At 41.7% G+C, this 23,483-nt stretch overlaps 1 protein-coding gene across 3 annotated transcripts in view; it reads left to right on the top strand.

The window, feature by feature from the left end:
* Nucleotides 1-23,483, top strand: part of LOC106564812 (signal-induced proliferation-associated 1-like protein 2) — a 120,171-nt gene that overhangs the window by 53,171 nt on the left and 43,517 nt on the right. For all 3 annotated transcript variants that reach the window (XM_014131235.3, XM_014131236.3, XM_014131233.3), the window contains exons 3-7: nt 4,927-5,054; nt 6,872-7,060; nt 12,854-13,028; nt 16,039-16,142; nt 18,334-18,491. In XM_014131235.3, coding sequence (XP_013986710.1) covers nt 4,927-5,054; nt 6,872-7,060; nt 12,854-13,028; nt 16,039-16,142; nt 18,334-18,491 — 754 coding nt within the window. The remainder of the gene's footprint in view (nt 1-4,926; nt 5,055-6,871; nt 7,061-12,853; nt 13,029-16,038; nt 16,143-18,333; nt 18,492-23,483) is intronic.

The raw sequence follows: 23,483 nt of genomic DNA, 5'->3' as shown, positions 1-23,483 counted from the left end.
AGTCTGAATACTTTTCAAATGCACTTTATTGAATATTATGTGTATCCTATCAATTAAAATGAGCAATTTGGGTGCAATTAATTAGCTATCTTAGAGATATAAAAAAAAAGGCATTCCTGAAACATTTTATAGACTATCTTAACTGTTTCTATGCTACAGATAAGATTTCAGAACAATCTGAGATGGTGGATGTCATGGCTTGCTGAAATGACTCTAGGGTAGGATCCAAGGGTCTTTTTAAAGGGAGAGTTCAGTGAAATAAAAAATTCTGATATTTCTTTAAGAACGATATGGGCAAGGCGAGAATACAATCCACACTTTAGCTTTGTCTGCTAGTTCATCTCTCCTAGTCCATAAACTTCTTTCAAGGTAATACAAATCTATAATTATGTAATTTCACTGAAATGTCCCTTTAAAGGGTCTATAAAATCCAGTTGGCTATGGGTCGTCAGAGCTGTCAACCAGCCCCAGCTCAGCCTGTAGCAGAAGGCCTTTATCACCCAGGGCTGTCTCATCGATCCCCCTCAACCGATCTGCACCAAATCCCTTCTCAGGTGGTTTGAGTAGTAAATAAATCATTTACAGTGCATTTGGAAATTATTCAGACCCCTCGACTTTTTCCACATTTTTTAAAGTTACAGCCATATTCTAAAATTGATTACATAGTTTTTTCCCCCCTCATAAATCTACACACACTACCCCATAATGATTAATTTATAAAAATATATATATAAAAACTGAACATTTACATGAATATTCAGACCCTTTACTCAGTACTTTGTTGAAGCACCTTTGGCAGGGATTACAGCATCACGTTTTCTTGGGTATGACGCTACAAGCTTGGCACACCTGTATTTGGGAAGTTTCTCCCATTCTTCGCTGCAGATCCTCTCAAGCTCGTCAGGTTGGATGGGGAGCGTCGCTGCACAGCTATTTTCTGGTCGCTCCAGAGATTTTATCTTGGTTTCAAGTCCGGGCTCTGGTTGGGCCACTCATGGACATTCAGAGACTTGTCCCGAAGCCTCTCCTGCATTATTTTGGATGTGTTCTTCGGGTCGTGTCCTGTTGGAAGGTGAACCTTCGCCCCAGTCTGAGGTCCTGAGCGCTTTGGAGCAGGTTTTCATCAAGGATCTCTCTGTACTTTGCTCCGTTCCTTTGCTCCGTCCTTCTGGAAGGTTCTCCCATCTCCACAGAGGAATTCTGGAGCTCTGTCAGTGACCATCAGGTTCTTGGTCACCTCCCTGAGCAAGGCCCTTCTCCCCTGATTGCTCAGTTTGGCCGGGTGGCCAGCTCTAGGAAGAGTCTTGGTGGTTCCAAACTTCTTCTATTTAAGAATGATGGAGGCCAATGTGTTCTTGGGGACCTTCAATTCTGCAGAAATGTTTTGATACCCTTCCCTCGATCTGTGCCTCGACATAATCCTGTCTCGGAGCTTTACGGCCAATTCCTTCGAACGCATGGCTTGTTTTTTACTCTGATCTGCACTGTCAATGGTGGGACCTTATATAGACGTGTGCCTTTCCAAATGATGTCCAGTCAATTGAATTCACCACAGGTGGACTCCAATCAAGTTGTCGAAACATGTCAAGGATGATCAATGGAAACAGCATGCACCTGAGCTCAATTTTGAATCTTGTAGCAAAAGGTTCTGTTTATTTTTAATAGTTTTGCCCATATTTTCTATAAACCTGTTTTCGCTTTGTCATTATGATCTATTGTGTGTAGATTGAGGACATTTTTTATTTAATACATTTTAGAGTAAGGCTGTAAAGTAACAAAATGTGGAGGAAGTCAAGGGGTCTGAATACTTTCCGAATGCACTGTATAAAAAATAAATAATATAGACCATTGAAGCTCTTGGGATTTTTGTTTTTGTGGGACAACAAACTCCATATAAACTGATCAAAAGTATGTGGACACCTGCTCATCTCATTCTGAAATCATGTGCATTAATATGGAGTTGGTCCCCCATTTTCTGCTACAACTGCCTCCACTCTTTTTGGAAGGCTTTCCACTAGATGTTGGAACATTGCTGCAGGGACTTGCTTCCCTTCAGCCACGAGCATTAGTGAGGTCAGCCACTGATGTTAGGCGATTAGGTCTGGCTCGCAGTCGGCGTTCCAATTCATTGTGAGCATGTGTGGCCTACCACTTCACGGCTGAGCCGTTCTTGCTCCTAGACGTTTTCACTTCACAATAACAGCAATTACAGTTGACCGGGGCAGCTCTACCAGGGCAGAAATTTGACGAACTGACTTTTGGAAAGGTGACATCCTATGACGGTACCACGTTGAAAGTCACTGAGCTCTTTAGTAAGGCATTTCTACTGCCAAAGCTTGTTTATAGAGATTTACATTTACATTTACATTTAAGTCATTTAGCAGACGGTCTTATCCAGAGCGACTTACAAATTGGTGCATTCACCTTATGATATCCAGTGGAACAACCACTTTACAATAGTGCATCTAAATCTTTTAAGGGGGGGGGGGGTAGAAGGATTACTTTATCCTATCCTAGGTATTCCTTAAAGAGGTGGGGTTTCAGGTGTCTCCGGAAGGTGGTGATTGACTCCGCTGTCCTGGCGTCGTGAGGGAGCTTGTTCCACCATTGGGGTGCCAGAGCAGCGAACAGTTTTGACTGGGCTGAGCGGGAACTGTGCTTCCTCAGAGGTAGGGGGGCCAGCAGGCCAGAGGTGGATGAACGCAGTGCCCTTGTTTGGGTGTAGGGCCTGATCAGAGCCTGAAGGTATGGAGGTGCCGTTCCCTTCACAGCTCCGTAGGCAATCACCATGGTCTTGTAGCGGATGCGAGCTTCAACTGGAAGCCAGTGGAGAGAGCGGAGGAGCGGGGTGACGTGAGAGAACTTGGGAAGGTTGAACACCAGACGGGCTGCGGCGTTCTGGATGAGTTGTAGGGGTTTAATGGCACAGGCAGGGAGCCCAGCCAACAGCGAGTTGCAGTAATCCAGACGGGAGATGACAAGTGCCTGGATTAGGACCTGCGCCGCTTCCTGTGTGAGGCAGGGTCGTACTCTGCGAATGTTGTAGAGCATGAACCTACAGGATCGGGTCACCGCCTTGATGTTAGTGGAGAACGACAGGGTGTTGTCCAGGATCACGCCAAGGTTCTTAGCACTCTGGGAGGAGGACACAAGGGAGTTGTCAACCGTGATGGCGAGATCATGGAACGGGCAGTCCTTCCCCGGGAGGAAGAGCAGCTCCGTCTTGCCGAGGTTCAGCTTGAGGTGGTGATCCGTCATCCACACTGATATGTCTGACAGACATGCAGAGATGCGATTCGCCGCCTGGTTATCAGAAGGGGGAAAGGAGAAGATTAATTGTGTGTCGTCTGCATAGCAATGATAGGAGAGACCATGTGAGGATATGACAGAGCCAAGTGACTTGGTGTATAGCGAGAATAGGAGAGGGCCTAGAACAGAGCCCTGGGGGACACCAGTGGTGAGAGCGCATGGTGCGGAGACAGATTCTCGCCACGCCACCTGGTAGGAGCGACCTGTCAGGTAGGACGCAATCCAAGCGTGGGCCGCGCCGGAGATGCCCAACCCGGAGAGGGTGGAGAGGAGGATCTGATGGTTCACAGTATCAAAGGCAGCAGATAGGTCTAGAAGGATGAGAGCAGAGGAGAGAGAGTTAGCTTTAGCAGTGCGGAGAGCCTCCGTGACACAGAGAAGAGCAGTCTCAGTTGAATGCCCAGTCTTGAAACCTGACTGATTAGGATCAAGAAGGTCATTCTGAGAGAGATAGCAGGAGAGCTGGCCAAGGACGGCACGTTCAAGAGTTTTGGAGAGAAAAGAAAGAAGGGATACTGGTCTGTAGTTGTTGACATCGGAGGGATCGAGTGTAGGTTTTTTCAGAAGGGGTGCAACTCTCGCTCTCTTGAAGACGGAAGGGACGTAGCCAGCGGTCAAGGATGAGTTGATGAGCGAGGTGAGGTAGGGGAGAAGGTCTACGGAAATGGTCTGGAGAAGAGAGGAGGGGATAGGGTCAAGTGGGCAGGTTGTTGGGCGGCCGGCCGTCACAAGACGCGAGATTGCATGGCTGTGTGTTTGATTTTTACCTGTCAGCAACGGGCCTGGCTGAAATGTCAGAATCCACTAATAGATATAGATGTGTACTTTAACATGACTAAAACCAAATCACAACTGTGTAGAAATGTTAATCGACCTACATTTATACAGTTTCTTGACTGTGTCCAGCTCGCTAATAACCACATCATTTAAAGCTAGAGAGTCAGGAGTAAATTTTGACACCGAGGAAATGGTGCGGCCCGCTGAACCGCGTTGAAGTCCAAATGTGGCCCCCGGGGAAAAATTCTTTTGACACCCCTGGTCTAGGGAGTGAAGAAAAACACTTCATCCTAGGGATGAATTTAATGAAACCCGTACTGAAGTTAATGGAACTACAAAGACTGTTTTTTCTGCAGTGCAGGTTTCAGTTTCGGACAGTGCGGGTTTCAGTCCGTGCAGGTTTTATTGAAATGAGCCTGTAGTTACATGTCTTTTGCAACCCTACATGTCAATTAATTAGTAAAGGGATCATTACTACATGAAATGTATCTGTCTACTCATTGATTTATTGATACACTAGGTTTAGGCATATCTTTATGGGTTAGCATGTATTTGATGAATTTGATCTACTTTTCTGGCTTTGCTAGTGTTATAATCTATGATGTGTAGGCCCTATTCATGGAGTTTAAGGAATGCAAAGGAATGTCCAATCAGGCAAATCATGTTAAGCTGAACTGTGTTTGTTGCATGTCTGTTTTTACCTTTGACCTGTAAGCCAGAGTGCCAAAGCCAAATTTGTATTTTATGTGAATTTAATGGAAAATAAAGATTTCTTATGTTATCATAATCCAAACCGCAGCTAACGTTTGTGTTGCACCGTCGTTTACCATTTACCCTCAGATCACCAGAACTACTTTGGCACGGATGAGAACTTGGGCCCCGTGGCGGTCAGTATCCGCCGGGAAAAGCTGGATGAGGGAAAGGAGGGAGCACAGTACAACTACCGGGTCACCTTCCGGACAAGCGAGGTAAATAATCGAAAAGGGGAGATGTCGCGTAAGGCTGAGAGTGTCCTAAAATGTATGCTATACACAGGTTCTTACTGTGGACTCTGACATTGCTAACCAGCAGGCAAAATGAATTCTGAAGTGGTAGAATGTTGTCATACCGTCATACATAATGAATAATCAATTAGTTATCAGACCACAAATGGTGTGAAACAGAAAATAACTCAAGATTTGAATTCAAACTAAACCAAGTGCTTCCATAGAATCCCCCCCAAAATATCAACTCTGTAGATAATCGTAACATAACCGAAAGGTACAACTTTTCTGAGATGATGCACAGTGGACTAGATAAGCAGACATTTTGTATTATCATACCAATGGGACATTAAACAACTTTTAATCCGGCAAGTTAATGGGGAAAGTTTGATCCCACGATATGTTAGTTTTCCTATGAGATACTGTAAGTGGGGAGTTTGTAGTTGCACTTTTTATGACACGCTAATGCTAAAAGCTAATCTATTTAGTTTTACTAAAAGCTAATTCCCTATGCAACTTAATCCAGAGAACTGGGAGAGAGACGTTTAACTGTGTGCAGCGGGAAATTGAAGCTCTTTGGGGAGGCACTCTTCACTAGTATCCTAGTTTACTACTCCATATATCACCCATGTTTCTTATATATTACAGTAATTTGTCTCTTATGTTTTCTTCCTGATGTAGTTTACTTTATTTTCTATTCATAATTTGTAAGCATTTTCCATTAAAAAAACTGAATTCTTCTTTAATAACAAAATCATAGCTACATTACTTAAGACAGCCAAACACTTCAATGATTCCACTCACTTAATGTGTTACAAACATTCTTTTGGATCATGTTGCTCTTGAAACATGGGTGCAGAAAATTTAAACTGTTAATAACAACTTTCACGAATGAGCCTTTATAAATGCTTACACTTTATGAATGACTTTCAATGTTGTAACTAAAAGCTTATGAATAGTAATGATTGTAATGCCTAGAAGTGCTTAATTCTTAAGACTAAGCCGTTGGGGAATTCTAAGCTGACATATGGAATTGTTTTAAGAATGTCATACCATGGATCATCCTTTTACTACTGTAGCCCATAGAAACGCATTGAATTACACGTTCAGAAATAGCAAAAAATACACAAAAAATGTATCATAAGGAATAAGGTTTTGAAGTGTATGTCCTTTATCTAGGAGATATAAGAAAGCTCAGGAAATATTGTAGTTTTTTTACTAATTTGGCACAACTACCTCCATACTTGCATTCATTCATTTGTTTGGGTTACCGTTAGACGAGTCCCGTGACACTTGTGAATACTGTAAAGCAAAATGGAGAACACCATCCTGTTCGTGTAAGTCTCCCCTTTCTACAGTGGGGTCATATTAGTTTGTAGCCCAAATGGTTTGGACACTACAGACAAACGTTGGTACATCAGTGTTACCGACTTTAGACGAGTCCCGTGACAAACTGTTCGGATGCTACAGACGGAGAAGACCGATTTTCAGGATGTCTCCTGGTCTGACAAACAGTGCTGTAGCTCTGCCACTTTTCTCCACTGATGTGGAAGGGTGACATAGGCGATGTGGTGGATTGAGATGCAGCCCATGCAACCAAAAAAACACATCTCTAGCTTAAACTGACGGATTTTGATGGACACTCTAGGGGGTTAAACTTTTGCAAATAATCAAATAGTAATTTCTAACTTATTTGCAACTTTATTCATGAAAGTTTTGTAAATTGTTACTCAAAATCCAACTCAACCGTCAAGGCTAGACCCCCAGCTAACCTCCAGCCTCTCTCTCTCTGTCCTCCCCAGCTCACCACTCTCCGAGGGGCCATCCTGGAAGACGCCGTGCCCTCCACCGCCAAGCATGGCATGGCCAGGGGCCTACCACTGAAGGAGGTGCTGGAGTATGTGGTCCCAGAGCTGAACATCCAGTGTCTCAGGCTGGCCACCAGCTCGCCCAAGGTCCCTGAGCAGCTCCTCAAGCTGGACCAACAGGGGGTGAGTGATCATAGACACAGTCGCTAGTGAAAGTTTACACACCTCTTGCACAGTCTTCACATTGTGCTGATTGAAAATTTTTTTTTTTTTAAATGTATCAACCTACTCCACATTTTCAAAATATATGTGTGTGTGTGTGTGTGTACAGTTGAAGTTGGAAGTTTACATACACTTAGGTTGGAATCATTGAAACTCGTTTTTCAACCACTCCACACATTTCTTGATAACAAACTATAGTTTTGACAAGTCAGTTAGGACAGCTACTTTGTGCATGACACAAGTAATTTTTCTAACAATTGTTTACAGACAGATTTATTTCACTTATAATTCACTGTATCACAATTCCAGTGGATCAGACGTTTACATACACTAAGTTGACTGTGCCTTTAAACAGCTTGGAAAATTCCAGAAAATGTCATGGCTTTAGAAGCTTCTGATAGGCTAATTGACATCATTTGAGTCAATTGGAGGTGTACCTGAGGATGTATTTCAAGGCCTACCTTCAAACTCAGTGCCTCTTTGCTTGACATCATGGGAAAATCATAAAAAATCAGCCAAGACCTAAAAAAAAAAAATTATAGTCCTCCACAAGTCTGGTTCATCCTTGGGAGCAATTTCCAAATGCCTGAAGGTACCACGTTCATCTGTACAAACAATAGTACGTAAGTATAAACACCATGGGACCACGCAGCTGTCATACCGCTCAGGAAGGAGACGCTTTCTGTCTCCTAGAGATGAACATACTTTGGTGCGAAAAGTGCAAATCAATCCCAGAATAACAGCAAAGGACATTGTGAAGATGCTGGAGGAAACCGGTAAAAAAGTATCTATATCCACAGTAAAACGAGTCCGATATCGACATAACCTGAAAGGCCGCTCAGCAAGGAAGAAGCCACTGCTCCAAAACCGCCATAAAAAAGCCAGTCTACGGTTTGCAACTGCACATGGGGACAAAGATGGTACTTTTTGGAGAAATGCCCTCTGGTCTGATGAAACAAAAATAGAACTGTTTGGCCATAATGACTATCGTCATGTTTGGAGGAAAAAGGGGGTGCTTTGTTGCAGGAGGGACTGGTGCGCTTCACAAAATAGATGGCATCATTACGAAGGAAAATTACGTGGATATATTGAAGCAACATCTCAAGACATCAGTCAGGAAGTTAAAGCTTGGCCACAAATGGGTCTTCCAAATGAACAATGACCACAAGCATACTTCCAAAGCAAAATAGCTTAAGGACAACAAAGTCAAGGTATTTGAGTGGCCATCACAAAGCCCTGACCTCAATCCTATAGAAAATTTGTGGGCAGAACTGAAAAAGTGTGTGCGAGCAAGGAGGCCTACAAACCTGACTCAGTTACACCAGCTCTGTCAGGAGGAATGGGCCAAAATTCACCCAACTTATTGTGGGAAGCTTGTGGAAGGCTACATTAAATGTTTGACCCAAGTTAAACAATTTAAAGGCAATGCTACCAAATACTAATTGAGTGTATGTAAACTTCTGACCCATTGGGAATGTGATGAAAGAAATAAAATCTGAAATAAATCATTCTCTCTACTATTATTATGACATTTCACATTCTTAAAATAAAGTAGTGATCCTAACTGACCTAAGACACAGAATATTTACTAGGATTAAATGTCAGGAATTATGAAAAACTGAGTTTTAAATGTATTTGGCTAAGGTGTATGTAAAGTTCCAACTTCAACTGTATATATACTTGGTGAAAGCACCTTTGGCAGCCATTGCAGCTGTGAATCATTTTGAAAAATGTTCTTCGACCTTTGCACAACTCTTAGGGCAACATTTATCCATTGTTTTTATCAAAATAGTCAATTTGGTTGGGAATCATTGGTGGGCAGCAATATTCAAACCTTTCTGGTGTCATTCTGGTGTGTTTTTTGGCATGTGTAATTAACCTGCTGAAAAATAACATTTCTACCCCAGGGTTAGGTTTGCAGAAGACTGAGGTGGGTTTTCATCTAACTTTTTACCTGGGCTTTGCTAATTCTACATTTCTTTTGATCCTAACAAATTCCCTCTTCTTGGAGTCACCTTTCTGCTGATCTCAGGGCAGTTCAATTGACTTAATGGTTGCAGTTAAGCTCACTAAAGTTAATGGAAGTACTGATGGAGTTTCATAATAAAGCCACAGTTCATAACAAAAGATTCTAACCTGCTCTGCATCGTAACATTGCTTATGGTAGAGCATGGCGCTTGCAATGACAGGATAATGGGTTCAATTCACCCGACCAACAATACCCCCCAGAAAATGACGCGTGCGTGGCTGTAATTTGCTTTGGATAAAAGGATCTTCTAAATGTTATATATTTTTTTATTATTATACACCCCCGGGAAACTATTGAGCGTGAAAAACCCAGGAGTTTGCAGCATTGCAGTTCTTGACACAAACCTGTATGCCTGGCACCTACTACCATACCCTGTTCAAAGGCACTTCATTATTTTGTCTTGCCCATTTACCCTCTGAATGGCACACACATACAATCTATGTCTCAATTGTCTCCAGGCTTACAAATCCTTCTTTAACCTGTTTGCGCAGTAGGCTAAATGAATCATGTGCATTTTGGCTAAGCTTGAATAGCCCTGCCAATGTTGTTGTTCTTGGTATATGATCACACTGGTAATAGATAACTTGTTGTATTACTTGAGGCACAGCTGAGTGAGCGTAATTAGCTTTCGCTGTACTGATGGCCTGCATCTGATGGTCAGTCGGAGGGAGGGAGGGGGCAGCAGTGAGAGAGCTTCGATGCAACCAAGTTTATTATTTTTTTTAAAGTACATTGTGCTGTGTAAAAACTCTTGGATCAGTGCTAGCGGTGAGGCAGCCTCTCACCGTCTCTCCGCTCTCCCTCCCTCCCACTGAGAAAAGGGGACACAGCCTTCCAGCTAATAGCGAAATTCATGTTGTTACTCCTATGATCAGAGAAAATGAAATAAAATATACACAAGCCGCTAATAATAACCACGCAGGCTTATCGAAACACTTTGCTAAACTCGTTATTGCAGCTGCAGTGCTGGTTGTAGCGTGAGTGGAAGTAGGGAGAACACATTTGATGGCTTATCAAAGTGAAAAAAGTGTTGACAGTGTTGAATAACAACTTAAACATGAACTTACACATAAAACAGCAGCAGTATTCGTTGAGTGTCTCCAGTCATGATTTTAAGTTTTGAAATCTCATAGTATCAACTTTGCTGTGCGCTCTAGACTTTTTAGTGTCTGTGGCTCGAGGGAACTGTGCAGACACAGTGATCTGAGCTATCTGATTGGCCAGTGGTAAGCCTATAGGTGCGCTTAATTTGTTCTCTGGGCCAACCGGTTGGGCGGAGTTCTTCATTCAGACACATGAAATGATTCAAAATAGGCACTATTTGCCTTTCCGGTGCTAGGACTGCTGAATCAAGTGCACACCGCCGACAGCACCAAACAAATCCAAAAAAAGAATTACAGAAATGTTTGGTGGTTGACTAGGAATGCCTTGGAGATTGACGGATCAGTTGGTGACCACAAGTCTAAAAGAAACAAATTGTTTCTTAGCAAAGAGCAAGTTTTCATACAATACTTTTGCTAGGACTGTCTGAGTGGGGAGGGGTAAACTAAAAACGAGATGTTATTGTCACAGAGGTTTGGGATTCACTTTCTTGTTGGTCTATTAACTAATTTACCGCCTGGTTATATAACCAGGAAGGCCAAATCTCCTTCCCACCAAAACCTTCAGACATTTCTGGCGATCTTTTCACATAGCTCTTACACTAAAAGGGCATTATCATTTTCACAGTATTATTCCAGCCTCCATAGTGTGGAAATACATATAAAACACAGGATTTTGACTGCATTGGGGCTTTTAATGTGACCCGTAAATGACTAAGGTATTGCAATTGAGTGCACAATATGACACATCTTAACACAATCACATATCTTATACATCACTGTTGTCACAAGTAGGTATTTCCGCTTACAACAAGGGATTACACTGCAGATTGTGATTTGCTTTACTGTGTTAAGCAAAATCCCAGATATGGAGTTTGCTGTTTTTGAGCCCTTATCATCAATCAAGCACAGCATACTGCCTTTCGGGCTATGTCTGGCACAGTGGGAAACCAGGAAATTGTACAAATACGCAACTCACCACTCAGTCAGAGGCTAGATTTAATGACATTTATTTTCCCAATTATGACTACCATGCAAAGAAATCCAATTGCCACCGTCTGAGGGGTTTTCTCCCATTCTAGTAATTATATTTCTATGCTACCATGGCTCCGGTATCTAGTATCAGTATGGTGGAATATTCACTCATCTCTGGACAGGGGAAAAACAATAAGCGGTATTGCCATGTACTTGGATTTCTGGGTAACCAGAGACGTGCATCAAGACAGATCAATCCCTAAAGCAAGTAACAGCAGGGGGAGAAATGGCATCAGGGTGCAATATCAGAGTATTGATGAGATCAAGTTTCATACAAGCCTCTTTCATTTGGGGAGCGTGGCAGGTGGTTTGTAAATCTATTGGAGCAAAGCTGGTGAGAGGCGAGGAGGAGGAATTTTGACCTCAAGGAATGTCTAGGGGTCAACTCTCTTATTCCTCAATTTGATTAAGTTTAATTCCATGTTCTTTAATTCAACTAAGTTTAATTATGTTACATTTCATTGATGTGATAATATCATGAGCTTTCGCCGGTTATATCTACTGTAAGTAGGACTGGAATGCTATTATTGTTAGCTACTCGTTAAGCAACCGTGGAGATACGTAGTAAAGACAACCATCAATGGCAATCTAACTTCGCTTTACCAGCAGTACTTCCCCTATCCCCCTCAAGTGTGAATCATTTACTAAGGCGGCACAGCTTCCGTTCCCCTTATCCAAAACAATATAGCCTCAACCCCCACTGAATTCTTGCAGTGTTGCCACGACATTGGGAGAGATGGGAAGAGATCAGCCAAGCAAATTGAGACTTCTCGATTTAATGCATTTTTCTTTTGACCGCTCGTCTCGTCATCTTGCCTAGCTGTGAGCAGTGAGCACCTCCCCCCCACTGTCCTTCTTTGAGTTTCGCAAGGGTCTGCTGATCCTGGTCTCGCGCACCCCCCCGTCCCCTCCAAGCCTCCCCCACACACAAAAAACCCAGTTTCATCCTACAGCATTTCTAAGATTAATAAATTATTCAGGACCAACCGTTAGGTGTGGTCTGAGGGCCACTCACACAAATTATTTCCTCTTTGTGTGCGTCAACTCCTCTGATAGCACACTTAGCGCTAGCCATCTGAACAATCTCAGCACCTGGTGTCAGGTAATAGGTGTTGATAGCAGGAGATAAAATGCGCTGGGCTGGTACACCGCTTGATATATCCTTCCCTCCCTGAGTGCTTACAGGGGCGTTTCAGTCTAATTTGACACCATGCACCGGCAACCGTCTCTGGAGCTACAGAGCATTTCAATCAAGAGTGTAGATAAGGAGGAATGCATCGTTGAATACTGTATGTCCCATCTGTGTTGCTCTGAAGTAACGTGTCTTTTGAAAAATAACACCTGCTATAATTTGGTCATGAGCCCAAGCATTTGGAGAAATGTTTCATAAGCGTTATGCCAGTTACCTTTTATAAGATTTGAATTGAGATTAAAAAAATATATATTTATTATCGTATAATAAACAGACATTCAGGTAGACATAGGCAGGTCATAACCTCAGGTTCTTCCACACATTAGCATAGCATAAACAGATATTGGGCAGACATTGGCATGTCATAACCCCACCCCTATTGTTCTTTGTCATTCCAGTTGAGCTTCCAGCACAAGGTGGGCATCATGTACTGCCAGGCGGGCCAGAGCACCGAAGAGGAGATGTACAACAATGAGAGCGCCAGCCCCGCCCTGGAGGAGTTCATGGAGCTGCTGGGCCAGAGGGTCAGGCTGAAGGGCTTCACCAAGTACCGGGCCCAGCTGGACAACAAAAGTAAGAGTTCATGACTCAACACACACATTTGTTTTATATATTTTATTATCATTTAATGTATCATATGCTTGATAAATGTTCAATAAATTAGAGGATGAGGGCCCAGCTGGACACATACTGTACATCCTCTTGTACAGACCAACTGAAAAGAAGAATAATTCAGTTTTGAATTATATATCTTTTGATGGGAGTAAACTTGGAAGTTTGAAAAAATGTGGTAGATTGCAAAAAAAACATTCAGAAAAAAGTCCATGTCTCTCTGTACACTGAAAAATGCTTGAGGCGTTACATGGCCAGGATTTTTTTTTGAACACTTAATACGATTTTTATTATACGCATAAGTGGTGTTGGAGGGCCGGTAGGAGGCACCCTGTCCTCTGGTCTATATCACAGGGCAGTGACTGGGGACATTGCTCTGTGTTAGGGTGCTGTCTTTCGGATGGGACGTTAAACGGGTGTCCTGACTCTCTATGGTCACTAAAGATCCCATGGCACTTATCGTAAGAGTAGGGGTGTTAAACGTCATCCGTGAAGAGGCGACTCTGGGATGCTGGCCTTCTAGGCAGAGTTCCTCTGTCCAGTGTCTGTGTTCTTTGCCCATCTTAATCTTTTCTTTTTATTGGCCTGTCTGAGATATGGCTTTTTCTTTGCAGCTTTGCCTAGAAGGCCAGCATCCCGGAGTCACCTCTTCACTGTTGACATTGAGACTGGTGTTTTGCGGGTACAATTTAATGAAGCTGCCAGTTGAGGACTTGTGAGGCGTCTCTTTCTCAAACTAGATACAGTAATGTACTTGTCCTCTTTCTCAGTTGTGCACCGGGGCCTCCCACTCGTCTTTATATTCTGGTTAGAGCCAGTTTGCGCTGTTCTGTGAAGGGAGTACAGCGTTGTATAAGATCGTCAGTTTCTTGGCAATTTCTCGCATGGAATGAATAGCCTTCATTTCTCAGAACAAGAATAGACTGACAAGTTTCAGAAGAAAGTTCTTTGTTTCTGGCCATTTTGAGCCTGTAATCGAACCCACAAATGCTGATGCTCCAGATACTCAAATAGTCTAAAGAAGGCCAGTTTTATTGCTTCTTTAATTAGAACAACAGTTTTCAGCTGTGCTAACATAATTCCAAAAGGGTTTTCTAATGATCAATTAGCCTTTTAAAATTATAAACTTGGATTAGTTAACACAACGTGCCATTGGAACACAGGAGTGATGGTTACTGATAATGGACATCTGTACGCCTATGTAGATATTCCATAAAAAAAACTGCCGTTTCCAGCTACAATAGTCATTTACAACATTAACATTGTCTACACTGTATTTCTGATCAATTTGATGTTATTTTAATGGACAAAAAATTTGCTTTTCTTTCAAAAACAAGGACATTTCTAAGTGACCCCAAACCTTTGAACGGTAGTGTATATACTGTACAGACAGATAAGACAGATGCAACAATTTGAAAGATTTTACTGAGTTACAGTTCATATAAAGAAATCAGTCAATTGAAATAAATTCATTAGGCCCTAACCTATGGATTTCACATGACTGGGAAGGGGTGCAACCATGGGCGGGCCTTGGAGGCCCAGCCAATAAGAATACATTTTACCCCACAAAAGGGCTTTAATACATAAGCTGCATCTGTGTAATGATCATGCTGTTTAATCAGCTTCTTGATATGCCACACCTGTCAGATGGATGGATTATTTTGTCACAGGAGAAATGCTCACTAACAGGGATGTAAATACATTTGAGCGCAAAGCTTTAGATAAATACGGTTTCTGCGCGTATGGAAAATTGCAGGGATTTTTTTTATTTCAGCTCATGAAACATCGGACCGACACTAGATATTGCGTTTACATTTTTGCTCAGTGTATATTAATATAGATATAGAGATTTCTGTATATCTCTCTGCTGAAATATAGGAATTTAGAAATAGGCCTACCATTGGGCAGTTCAGTCAAATAAAAGATGGGCTGGTCGCATGCACTCCATGTTAAGTTCCCCACTCTGCTTGGTAGAGAGGCAGTCTATAGTTATTATGCCCCCAGCCTCTGGAATAGCCTGCCAGAGAACCTGAGGCGGGCCAAACCTGTGGACAAATATTTAAGAGATCTTAAAACTCATCTTTTTAGCTTTGCTTTTCCTTAGGGTGCTTTTTAGTTATTCAGTTTTTGTCACACTTTAGTTTTTATTCTTGTTTGTTGTGTAGTAAATATTTCAGCTTTTCTTTTCCTTGTTATTTTTATTCATTTTTTTCCTGTGAAGCACATTGCGTTGCATTCCATGTCTGAAATGAGCTGTATAAATAAAGCTTGATTCGACTTGGTGTCTGTGAATAAACCCGGGTGGGTCTGTCTATATAGACCATAGCAACACTCTCTATAAATGAATTGTCATGTGTACTCTGTTGGTTCTATTTGCTTTGCAGTTGTAAGCAACATCTTACATAAGGCTCTTGGGAAAAGTATTCAGATAACAGTTTTTTGATTAATGGGCTATTCTGGAGGTCTGGAATTCAGTTACAGCAGTCAAGATTTTAAGCCATCTTAAAGCTGTGTCCGTCTGTCCATCCTGATTCCTGGAAATGACACGCAATCTGCCCAGCGTTCATGTAAAGCCACCTATACAGGAACGATGGCCAGTGTCGTTTCCAAGCACTGGGGAAAGAGAACGGGACATTTAGAAATACCCAGAAACAGACTGGCCATAGGGCATTTCAGGCAAATGCAAGATTGGCTGATCTGTCTTAAAACAGTATTATTGTTATTTGACTAATAATGGGAGGCCCCAAGGAAACGAATGGTCCAGAGTGTTGGAAATGCCAATTTCTGGTCCCAGTCCGTCCCTGGCAATACCACAGGATTATTATTGCTCTATACAATGATCTTATTGCAGATCATGTAATTAGATTTTTTTTTCTCCAGAGACTACAGTATTACATTATTTTAAATTCTGTTGTTTAGAATGTCCCTGTCTGAGCTGGTCTGACCTAAATTCTTTGTTTGGGTGTTCCAGCGGATTCCACTGGAACACATTCTCTCTACACTACTTACAAAGACTATGAGCTGATGTTCCACGTGTCCACACTGCTCCCCTACACCCCCAACAACAGACAACAGGTGAGTGGACACTGGAAGTCTATGGCTATCTGCTAGCATGCATATCTATTTTATTGCATGGGCCGCGTCTCAATCCACCGGATCCGCCAGGGGACAGCCTTCCAAATGTGCAGTGGAAGGTGGCTGAGCTTACAGCTGTGTTTGTCAGACCCAAAAAATTGGGTTAAATATGTGCAAAAATAATATGTATGAATCGGTTATCAATGTGTTTCTATGGGCTAAGTGTAGTGAGCCCAAATTCAAAATTTGGGATACATAAAGGGGTTCTAAAATTCAACATCAAATAGCCAAATGATCCTTGCTATGACCATCTTAAAACAATTCCAAATGTTAGCTTAGTGAAACCCCCCCCCCCCCCGGAAACTCAAGTCAAGCGAAAAAAATTGATGCTGCTCTGAAAAAAGTATATTTTTCTCTAACTGCAACCCTTTTTTATCATCATTATAGTGATCATTATCATGAACATTCCTTATAGTTTCTACCCCTTTACTACAACTGGTAGCTTGCCATGTTGGTCCTTTAGTCACAATCTGCTCTCCAATATTAGAAATTGGCACTCATCATTTCGGAGTTGTGCATAATTTCCCCCAGTCAGTGACTTGTTAATTGGAAATGCTATTGCTGGAGATGTTGCCACGACAACAATTTCGCATGCACTCCTCAATTAAATTCCCCACTCTGCTTGGTGTCTAAATATGCCTGGGTGGGTCTTTCCATCTAGACCATAGCAACATGGTCTATAAATGAATTGTCATGTGCACCATGTTGATTCTATTTGCTTTGTAGTTGTAAGCAGTATCTTACGTAAAGCTCTTGGGAACAGCATTCAGATTATTGTTTTTATATTTTTTTTATTTTTTTATATATATATATATATATATATATATGACACAATTTCTCTAGTTAATATTGCCTGCTAACATGAATTTCTTAACTAAATATGCAGGTTTAAAAAAATATACTTATGTGTATGGATTTTAAGAAAGGCATTGATGTTTATGGTTAGGTACATTCGTGCAACGATTGTGCTTTTTTCGCGAATGCGCTTAAATCATCCCCCGTTTGGCGAAGTAGGCTGTGATTCGATGATAAATTAACAGGCATCGCATTGATTATATGCAACGCAGGACAAGCTAGTTAACCTTGTAATATCATCAACCATGTGTAGTTAACTAGTGATTATGTGAAGATTGATTGTTTTTTATAAGATATGTTTAATGCTAGCTAGCAACTTACCTTGGCTCCTTGCTGCACTCGCGTAACAGGTGGTTAGCCTGCCACGCAGTTTCCTCGTGGAATGCAATGTAATCGGCCATAATCGGCGTCCAAAAATGCCGATTACCGATTGTTATGAAACTTGAAATCGCACCTAGTTAATCGGTCGACCTCTAATTCAATTATGTTTTTTTTAATTAATGGACAATTCTGGAGGTCTGAAATTCAGTTACAGTAATAAAGATTTTAGGCCATCTTAAAGCTGTGGCCCTCTGCAGAGTATGTCCAAGGAATCAGGGTTGACAAACTGCCCCGCGTTCATAGAAAGCCACCTATACAGGAATTAGGGCCAGTGTCATTTCCAAGCTCTAGGGAAATTAGAACGGGCCAAATGTCTTGTGCATAGCATGTGTCTTGGGCCTTGATTATCAGGATTTGAAGTTTCATTCCTCCCCTGGGATCCCATTTGATTTCTGAGATTAGCTGCAACCCCCCTGCCGCCCCCCCCCCCCCCCCCCCCCCCCAAAAAAAAAGGTCTGCAATGGGCCCCTTGATCCGGCCTATTCCACCACTTATCCCGTTTGTTTACCACCTACACCAAGGGACTTAACAGACTATGGCCTCCTGATGAGGAGGCTATCGCCCTGTTAGAAACCTCTGGACCCTAGCCACTGCCTTTAGCACTTCTGTTGATTTGGCAAGGATATGATTGGTGTAAGCAATATGACAGTACTGTAGCTCCCACATGCCCTCTGATAGACTCCAAATGAACAGGTTTTACTGTCCTCCATATCCTTTCCTTGACCACTTAACAGCTTGACTCGTGATAAAGGATGGGATATATTACCACCATGTAGGTCATCAGCCTTTTGAGACCATTGAGACACTGTCATAGTCTCTCATGTACTGTAAGGGCATTTACTTTTCTGAATTCTAATGTGCTTTTTCTTTTCCGTTTCCTTTTCTTGCCATTTAGCTACTGAGGAAGAGACACATTGGAAATGACATTGTCACCGTCATCTTCCAGGAACCTGGTGCTCTTCCCTTCACTCCCCAAAACATTCGCTCACACTTCCAGCACGTGTTCGTCATCGTCAAAGTCCACAACCCTTGCACAGAAAATGTTTGCTATAGGTGAGCAAAGCAGACCACCGATACTTCTAGAACACTTGGTGTGAGAGATGTGTAGAGCTAGTTTACATTAACTTGCATTTATTCAATCATTCATGTACCTAAGGGCCCAATTTCAATAAGGCTGGAATCCAATCATTACAAGAGTCAATCATTCAGAAGTACCTCTTAATGATTGTTGAATCAAGTGAATCAACTCCCAAAATAATTTTCTTCGGTCATCGTCACTGCCGTGTATATTCCCACCCAAGCCGACAGTCAGGGAACTACACTTTTCTATGTGCAACCTGGAAACCGCTTATTCTGAGGCCGCATTTATTCTAGCTGGGGACTTTAATAAAGGAAATCTGAGGAAAACGCTACAGAAATTCTATCAACACATCTCCTGTGCTACATGCGCAACACAAACCGTGGATCATTGCTATGCAAAACAGGAACAGGAAGCTCCTGTGGTATGGACTGCTCAATGTTGCTCCGACCAATTGAAATCTATGCTTCAAGATTGTTTTGATCACGCGGAACTGGAAATATTCTGGGTCACCTCTGAGAACAGTATTTACGTACACACTGACTCGAAGAATGGGTTAATAAGGAAGTGCATAGAGGATGTTGTTCCCACTGTGATGATTAGAACTAGTCCAAACCAAAAACCATGGATAGATTGCAGCATTCGCGCAAAACTCAAAGCGCGAACCATCGCATTTAACCATGGCAAGGTGACTGGGAACATGGACGTGTACAAGCAGACCAGCTACGACCTCAGTAACACAATCAAGAGGCAAAACAACAGTACACAGTGGATTTGCATTAAATGGCTCAGACATGATACATATGTGACAGAGACTCCAGACAATCACCGATTTATGAAGGGAAAACCAGCCACGCCACGGACATCTACGCCTCACTCCTGGACGGGCTAAACGCCTTCACCCGCATCGAGGAAAACGACATCGAGCCCCCGACATGGCCACCGACACTCACGAGGACTCTGTGCTTTCGTTCTCTGTGGCCGACGTGAGTAAGTAATTTAAGTGTTAACCCTTGCAAGACTGCCAGGGCCACGTCCTCAAAGCATATGCAGACCAGCTGGCTGATGTGTTTATGGACATATTTCATCTCCATATCCCAGTCTGTTGTTCCCACTTGCATCAAGATGTCCACCATTGTTACTGTACCCAAGAAAGTGAAGGTAAATGACTATCGCCCCTTGCACTCACTTCTGTCATCATGAAATTCTTTGAGAGGCTAGTTAACCTGTTGGGTCTAGGGGGCAGCATTTGCACGTCTGGATAAAAAAAATGTACCCGATTTAATCTGGTTACTAATCCTACCCAGTAACTAGAATATGCATATACTTATTATATATGGATAGAAAACACTCTAAAGTTTCCAAAACTGTTTGAATGGTGTCTGTGAGTATAACAGAACTCATTTGGCAGGCAAAACCCTGAGACATTTTCTGACAGGAAGTGGATACCTGATGTGTTGTATTGACTTTAAACCTATCCCATTGAAAAACACAGGGGTTTAGGAATATTTTGGCACTTCCTATTGCTTCCACTAGATGTCACCAGCCTTTACAAAGTGTTTTGAGTCTTCTGGAGGGAGATCTGACCGAACAAGAGCCATGGAACGGTGATGTCCCATTAGACACCTGGCGCGCTACTTCATGTTGGGTACCCTCGTTCCAATACGTTATAAAAGGCTATGCATTCGTCCACCTTGAATATTATTCATGTTCTGGTTAAAAAAGGCCCTAATGATTTATGCTATACAACGTTTGACATGTTTGAACGAACGGAAATATATTTTTTCCCCTCGTTCATGACGAGAAGTCCGGCTGGCTTACATCATGTGCTAACGAGACGGAGATTTTTGGACATAAATGATGAGCTTTTTTGAACAAAACTACATTCGTTATGGACCTGTGATACCTGGAAGTGACATCTGATGAAGAGAATCAAAGGTAATGGATTATTTACATAGTATTTTCGATTTTAGATCTCCCCAACATGACGTCTAGTCTGTATCGCAACGCGTATTTTTCTGGGCACAGTGCTCAGATTATTGCAAAGTGTGATTTCCCAGTAAGGTTATTTTTAAATCTGGCAAGTTGATTGCGTTCAAAAGATGTAAATCTATAATTCTTTAAATGACAATATAATATTTTACCAATGTTTTCTAATTTTAATTATTTAATTTGTGACGCTGACTTGACTGCCGGTTATTGGAGGGAAACGATTTCCTCAACATCAATGCCATAGTAAAACGCTGTTTTTGTATATAAATATGAACTTGATAGAACTAAAAATGCATGCATTGTCTAACATAATGTCCTAGGAGTGTCATCTGATGGAGATTGTAAAAGGTTAGTGTATCATTTTAGCTGGTTTTATGGTTTTGGTGACCCTGTCTTTGACTTGACAAAACATTACACACAACTCTTGTAAATGTACTGTCCTAACATACTCTAAATTTATGCTTTCGCCGTAAAACCTTTTTGAAATCGTAAAACGTGGTTAGATTAAGGAGATGTTTATCTTTCAAATGGTGTAACATAGTTGTATTTTTGAAAAATTTGAATTTTGACATTTATTTGGATTCAAATTTGCCGCTCTTGAAATGCACCTGCTGTTGATGGAGTGCACCACAGGTGGCACGCTAGCGTCCCACCTAGCCCCAAGAGGTTATTAAGGATCATATCACCTCTACCTTACCTGAAACCCAGACCCACAACAATTCACATATCGCTTCAACAGACCCCGGGCGATTGTCATTGCACTGCACCCTGCCCAATCCCACCTGAACAAGATAAATACCTACAGTACCAGTCAAAAGTTTGAACTCACCTACTCATTCCAGGGTTTTTCTTTATTTTTAATATTTGTAGAATAATAGTGAAGACATCAAAACTATGAAATAACACATATGGAATCATGTAGTATCCAAAAAAGTTTAAAAAAAATCGAAATATTTTTTTATATTTGAGATTCTTCAAAGTAGCGACCCTTTGCCTTGATGACAGCTTTGCACACTCTTGACATTCTCTCAACAAGCTTCATGAGGTAGTCACCTGGAATTCATTTCAGTTAACAGGTGTGCCTTAAAAGTTAATTTGTGGAATTTCTTTCCTTCTTAAAACCTCTATGGGCTAGGTGGGACGCTAGCGTCCCCCCCGTGGTGCACTCCATCAACAGCAGGTGCATTTCAAGAGCGGCAAATTTGAAACCAAATAAATGTCAAAATTCAAATTTTTCAAACATACAACTATCTTACACCCTTTGAAAGATAAACATCTCCTTAATCTAACCACGTCGTCCGATTTCAAAAAGGTTTTACGGCGAAAGCATAAAGTTAGATTATGTTAGGAGAGTACATTGACAATAGCTGTGTGTAATGTTTTGTCAATTCAAAGACAGGGTCACCAAAACCATAAAACCAGCTAAAATGATGCACTAACCTTTTACAATCTCCATCAGATGACACTCCTAGGACATTATGTTAGACAATGCATGCATTTTTAGTTCTATCAAGTTCATATTTATATCCAAAAACAGCGTTTTACTATGGCGTTGATGTTGAGGAAATCGTTTCCCTCCAATAACCGGCAGTCAAGTCAGCACCACAAATTAAATAATTAAAATTAGAAAACATTGGTAAAATATTATATTGTCATTTAAAGAATTATAGATTTACATCTCTTGAACGCAATCGACTTGCCAGATTTAAAAATAACCTTACTGGGAAATCACACTTTGCAATAATCTGAGCACTGCGCCCAGAAAAATACGCGTTGCGATACAGACTAGCCGCCATGTTGGGGAGATCTAAAATCGAAAATACTATGTAAATAATCCATTACCTTTGATTCTCTTCATCAGATGTCACTTCCAGGTATCACAGGTCCATAACGAATGTAGTTTTGTTCAAAAAAGCTCATCATTTATGTCCAAAAATCTCCGTCTTGTTAGCACATGATCTAAGCCCGCCGGACTTCACTTCATGAACGAGGGGAAAAAATATATTTACGTTCGTTCAAACATGTCAAACGTTGTATAGCATAAATCATTAAGGCCTTTTTTAACCAGAACATGAATAATATTCAAGGTGGACGAATGCATTCTCTTTTATAACGTATTGGAACGAGGGTACCCAACATGAACTCGCGCGCCAGAGTCTAATCGGCCATCACCGTTCCATGGCTCTTGTTCGGTCAGATCTCACAGTAAAAGACTCAAAACACTTTGTAAAGGCTGGTGACATCTAGTGGAAGCAATAGGAAGTGCCAAAACATTAATCAACCCCTGTGTGTTTCAATGGCATAGGCTTAAGGGTAATTCAACACATCAGGTATCCACTTCCTGTCAGAAAATGTCTCAGGGTTTTGCCTGCCAAATGAGTTCTGTTATACTCACAGACACCATTCAAACAGTTTTAGAAACTTTAGGGTGTTTTCTATCCGTATATAATAAGTATATGCATATTCTAGTTACTGGGTAGGATTAGTAACCAGATTAAATCGGGTACGTTTTTTTATCCAGCCGTGAAAATACTGCCCCCTAGCCCCAACAGGTTAATGCGTTTGAGCCAAACAGTTGTGTTGTGACAAGGTAGGGGAGTATACAGAAGATAGCCCTATTTGATAAAAGACCAAGTCCATATTATGGCAAGAACAGCTTAAATAAGCAAAGAGAAACGACAGTCCATCATTACTTTAAAACATGAAGGTCAGTCAATCCGGAAAATGTTAAGAACTTTGAACGTTTCTTCAAGTGCAGTCGCAAAAACCATCAAGCGCTATGATGAAGCTGGCTCTCATGACGACCGCCACAGGAAAGGAAGACCCAGCGTTACCCCTGCTGCAGAGGATAAGTTCATTTGAGTTACCCCCCTCAGAGTTTGCAGCCCAAATAAATGCTTCAGAGTTCAAGTAACAGACACATCTCAACATCAACTGTTCAGAGGAGACTGTGTGAATCAGGCCTTCATGGTCGA

Source organism: Salmo salar, chromosome 12 (genome assembly GCF_965601325.2).
Source record: "Salmo salar chromosome 12, fSalSal1, whole genome shotgun sequence".
NCBI classification, from domain to species: Eukaryota; Metazoa; Chordata; class Actinopteri; order Salmoniformes; family Salmonidae; genus Salmo; species Salmo salar.
Note: the sequence above shows the minus strand (reverse complement) of the source record. Positions and strands in the feature narration are given on the sequence as shown.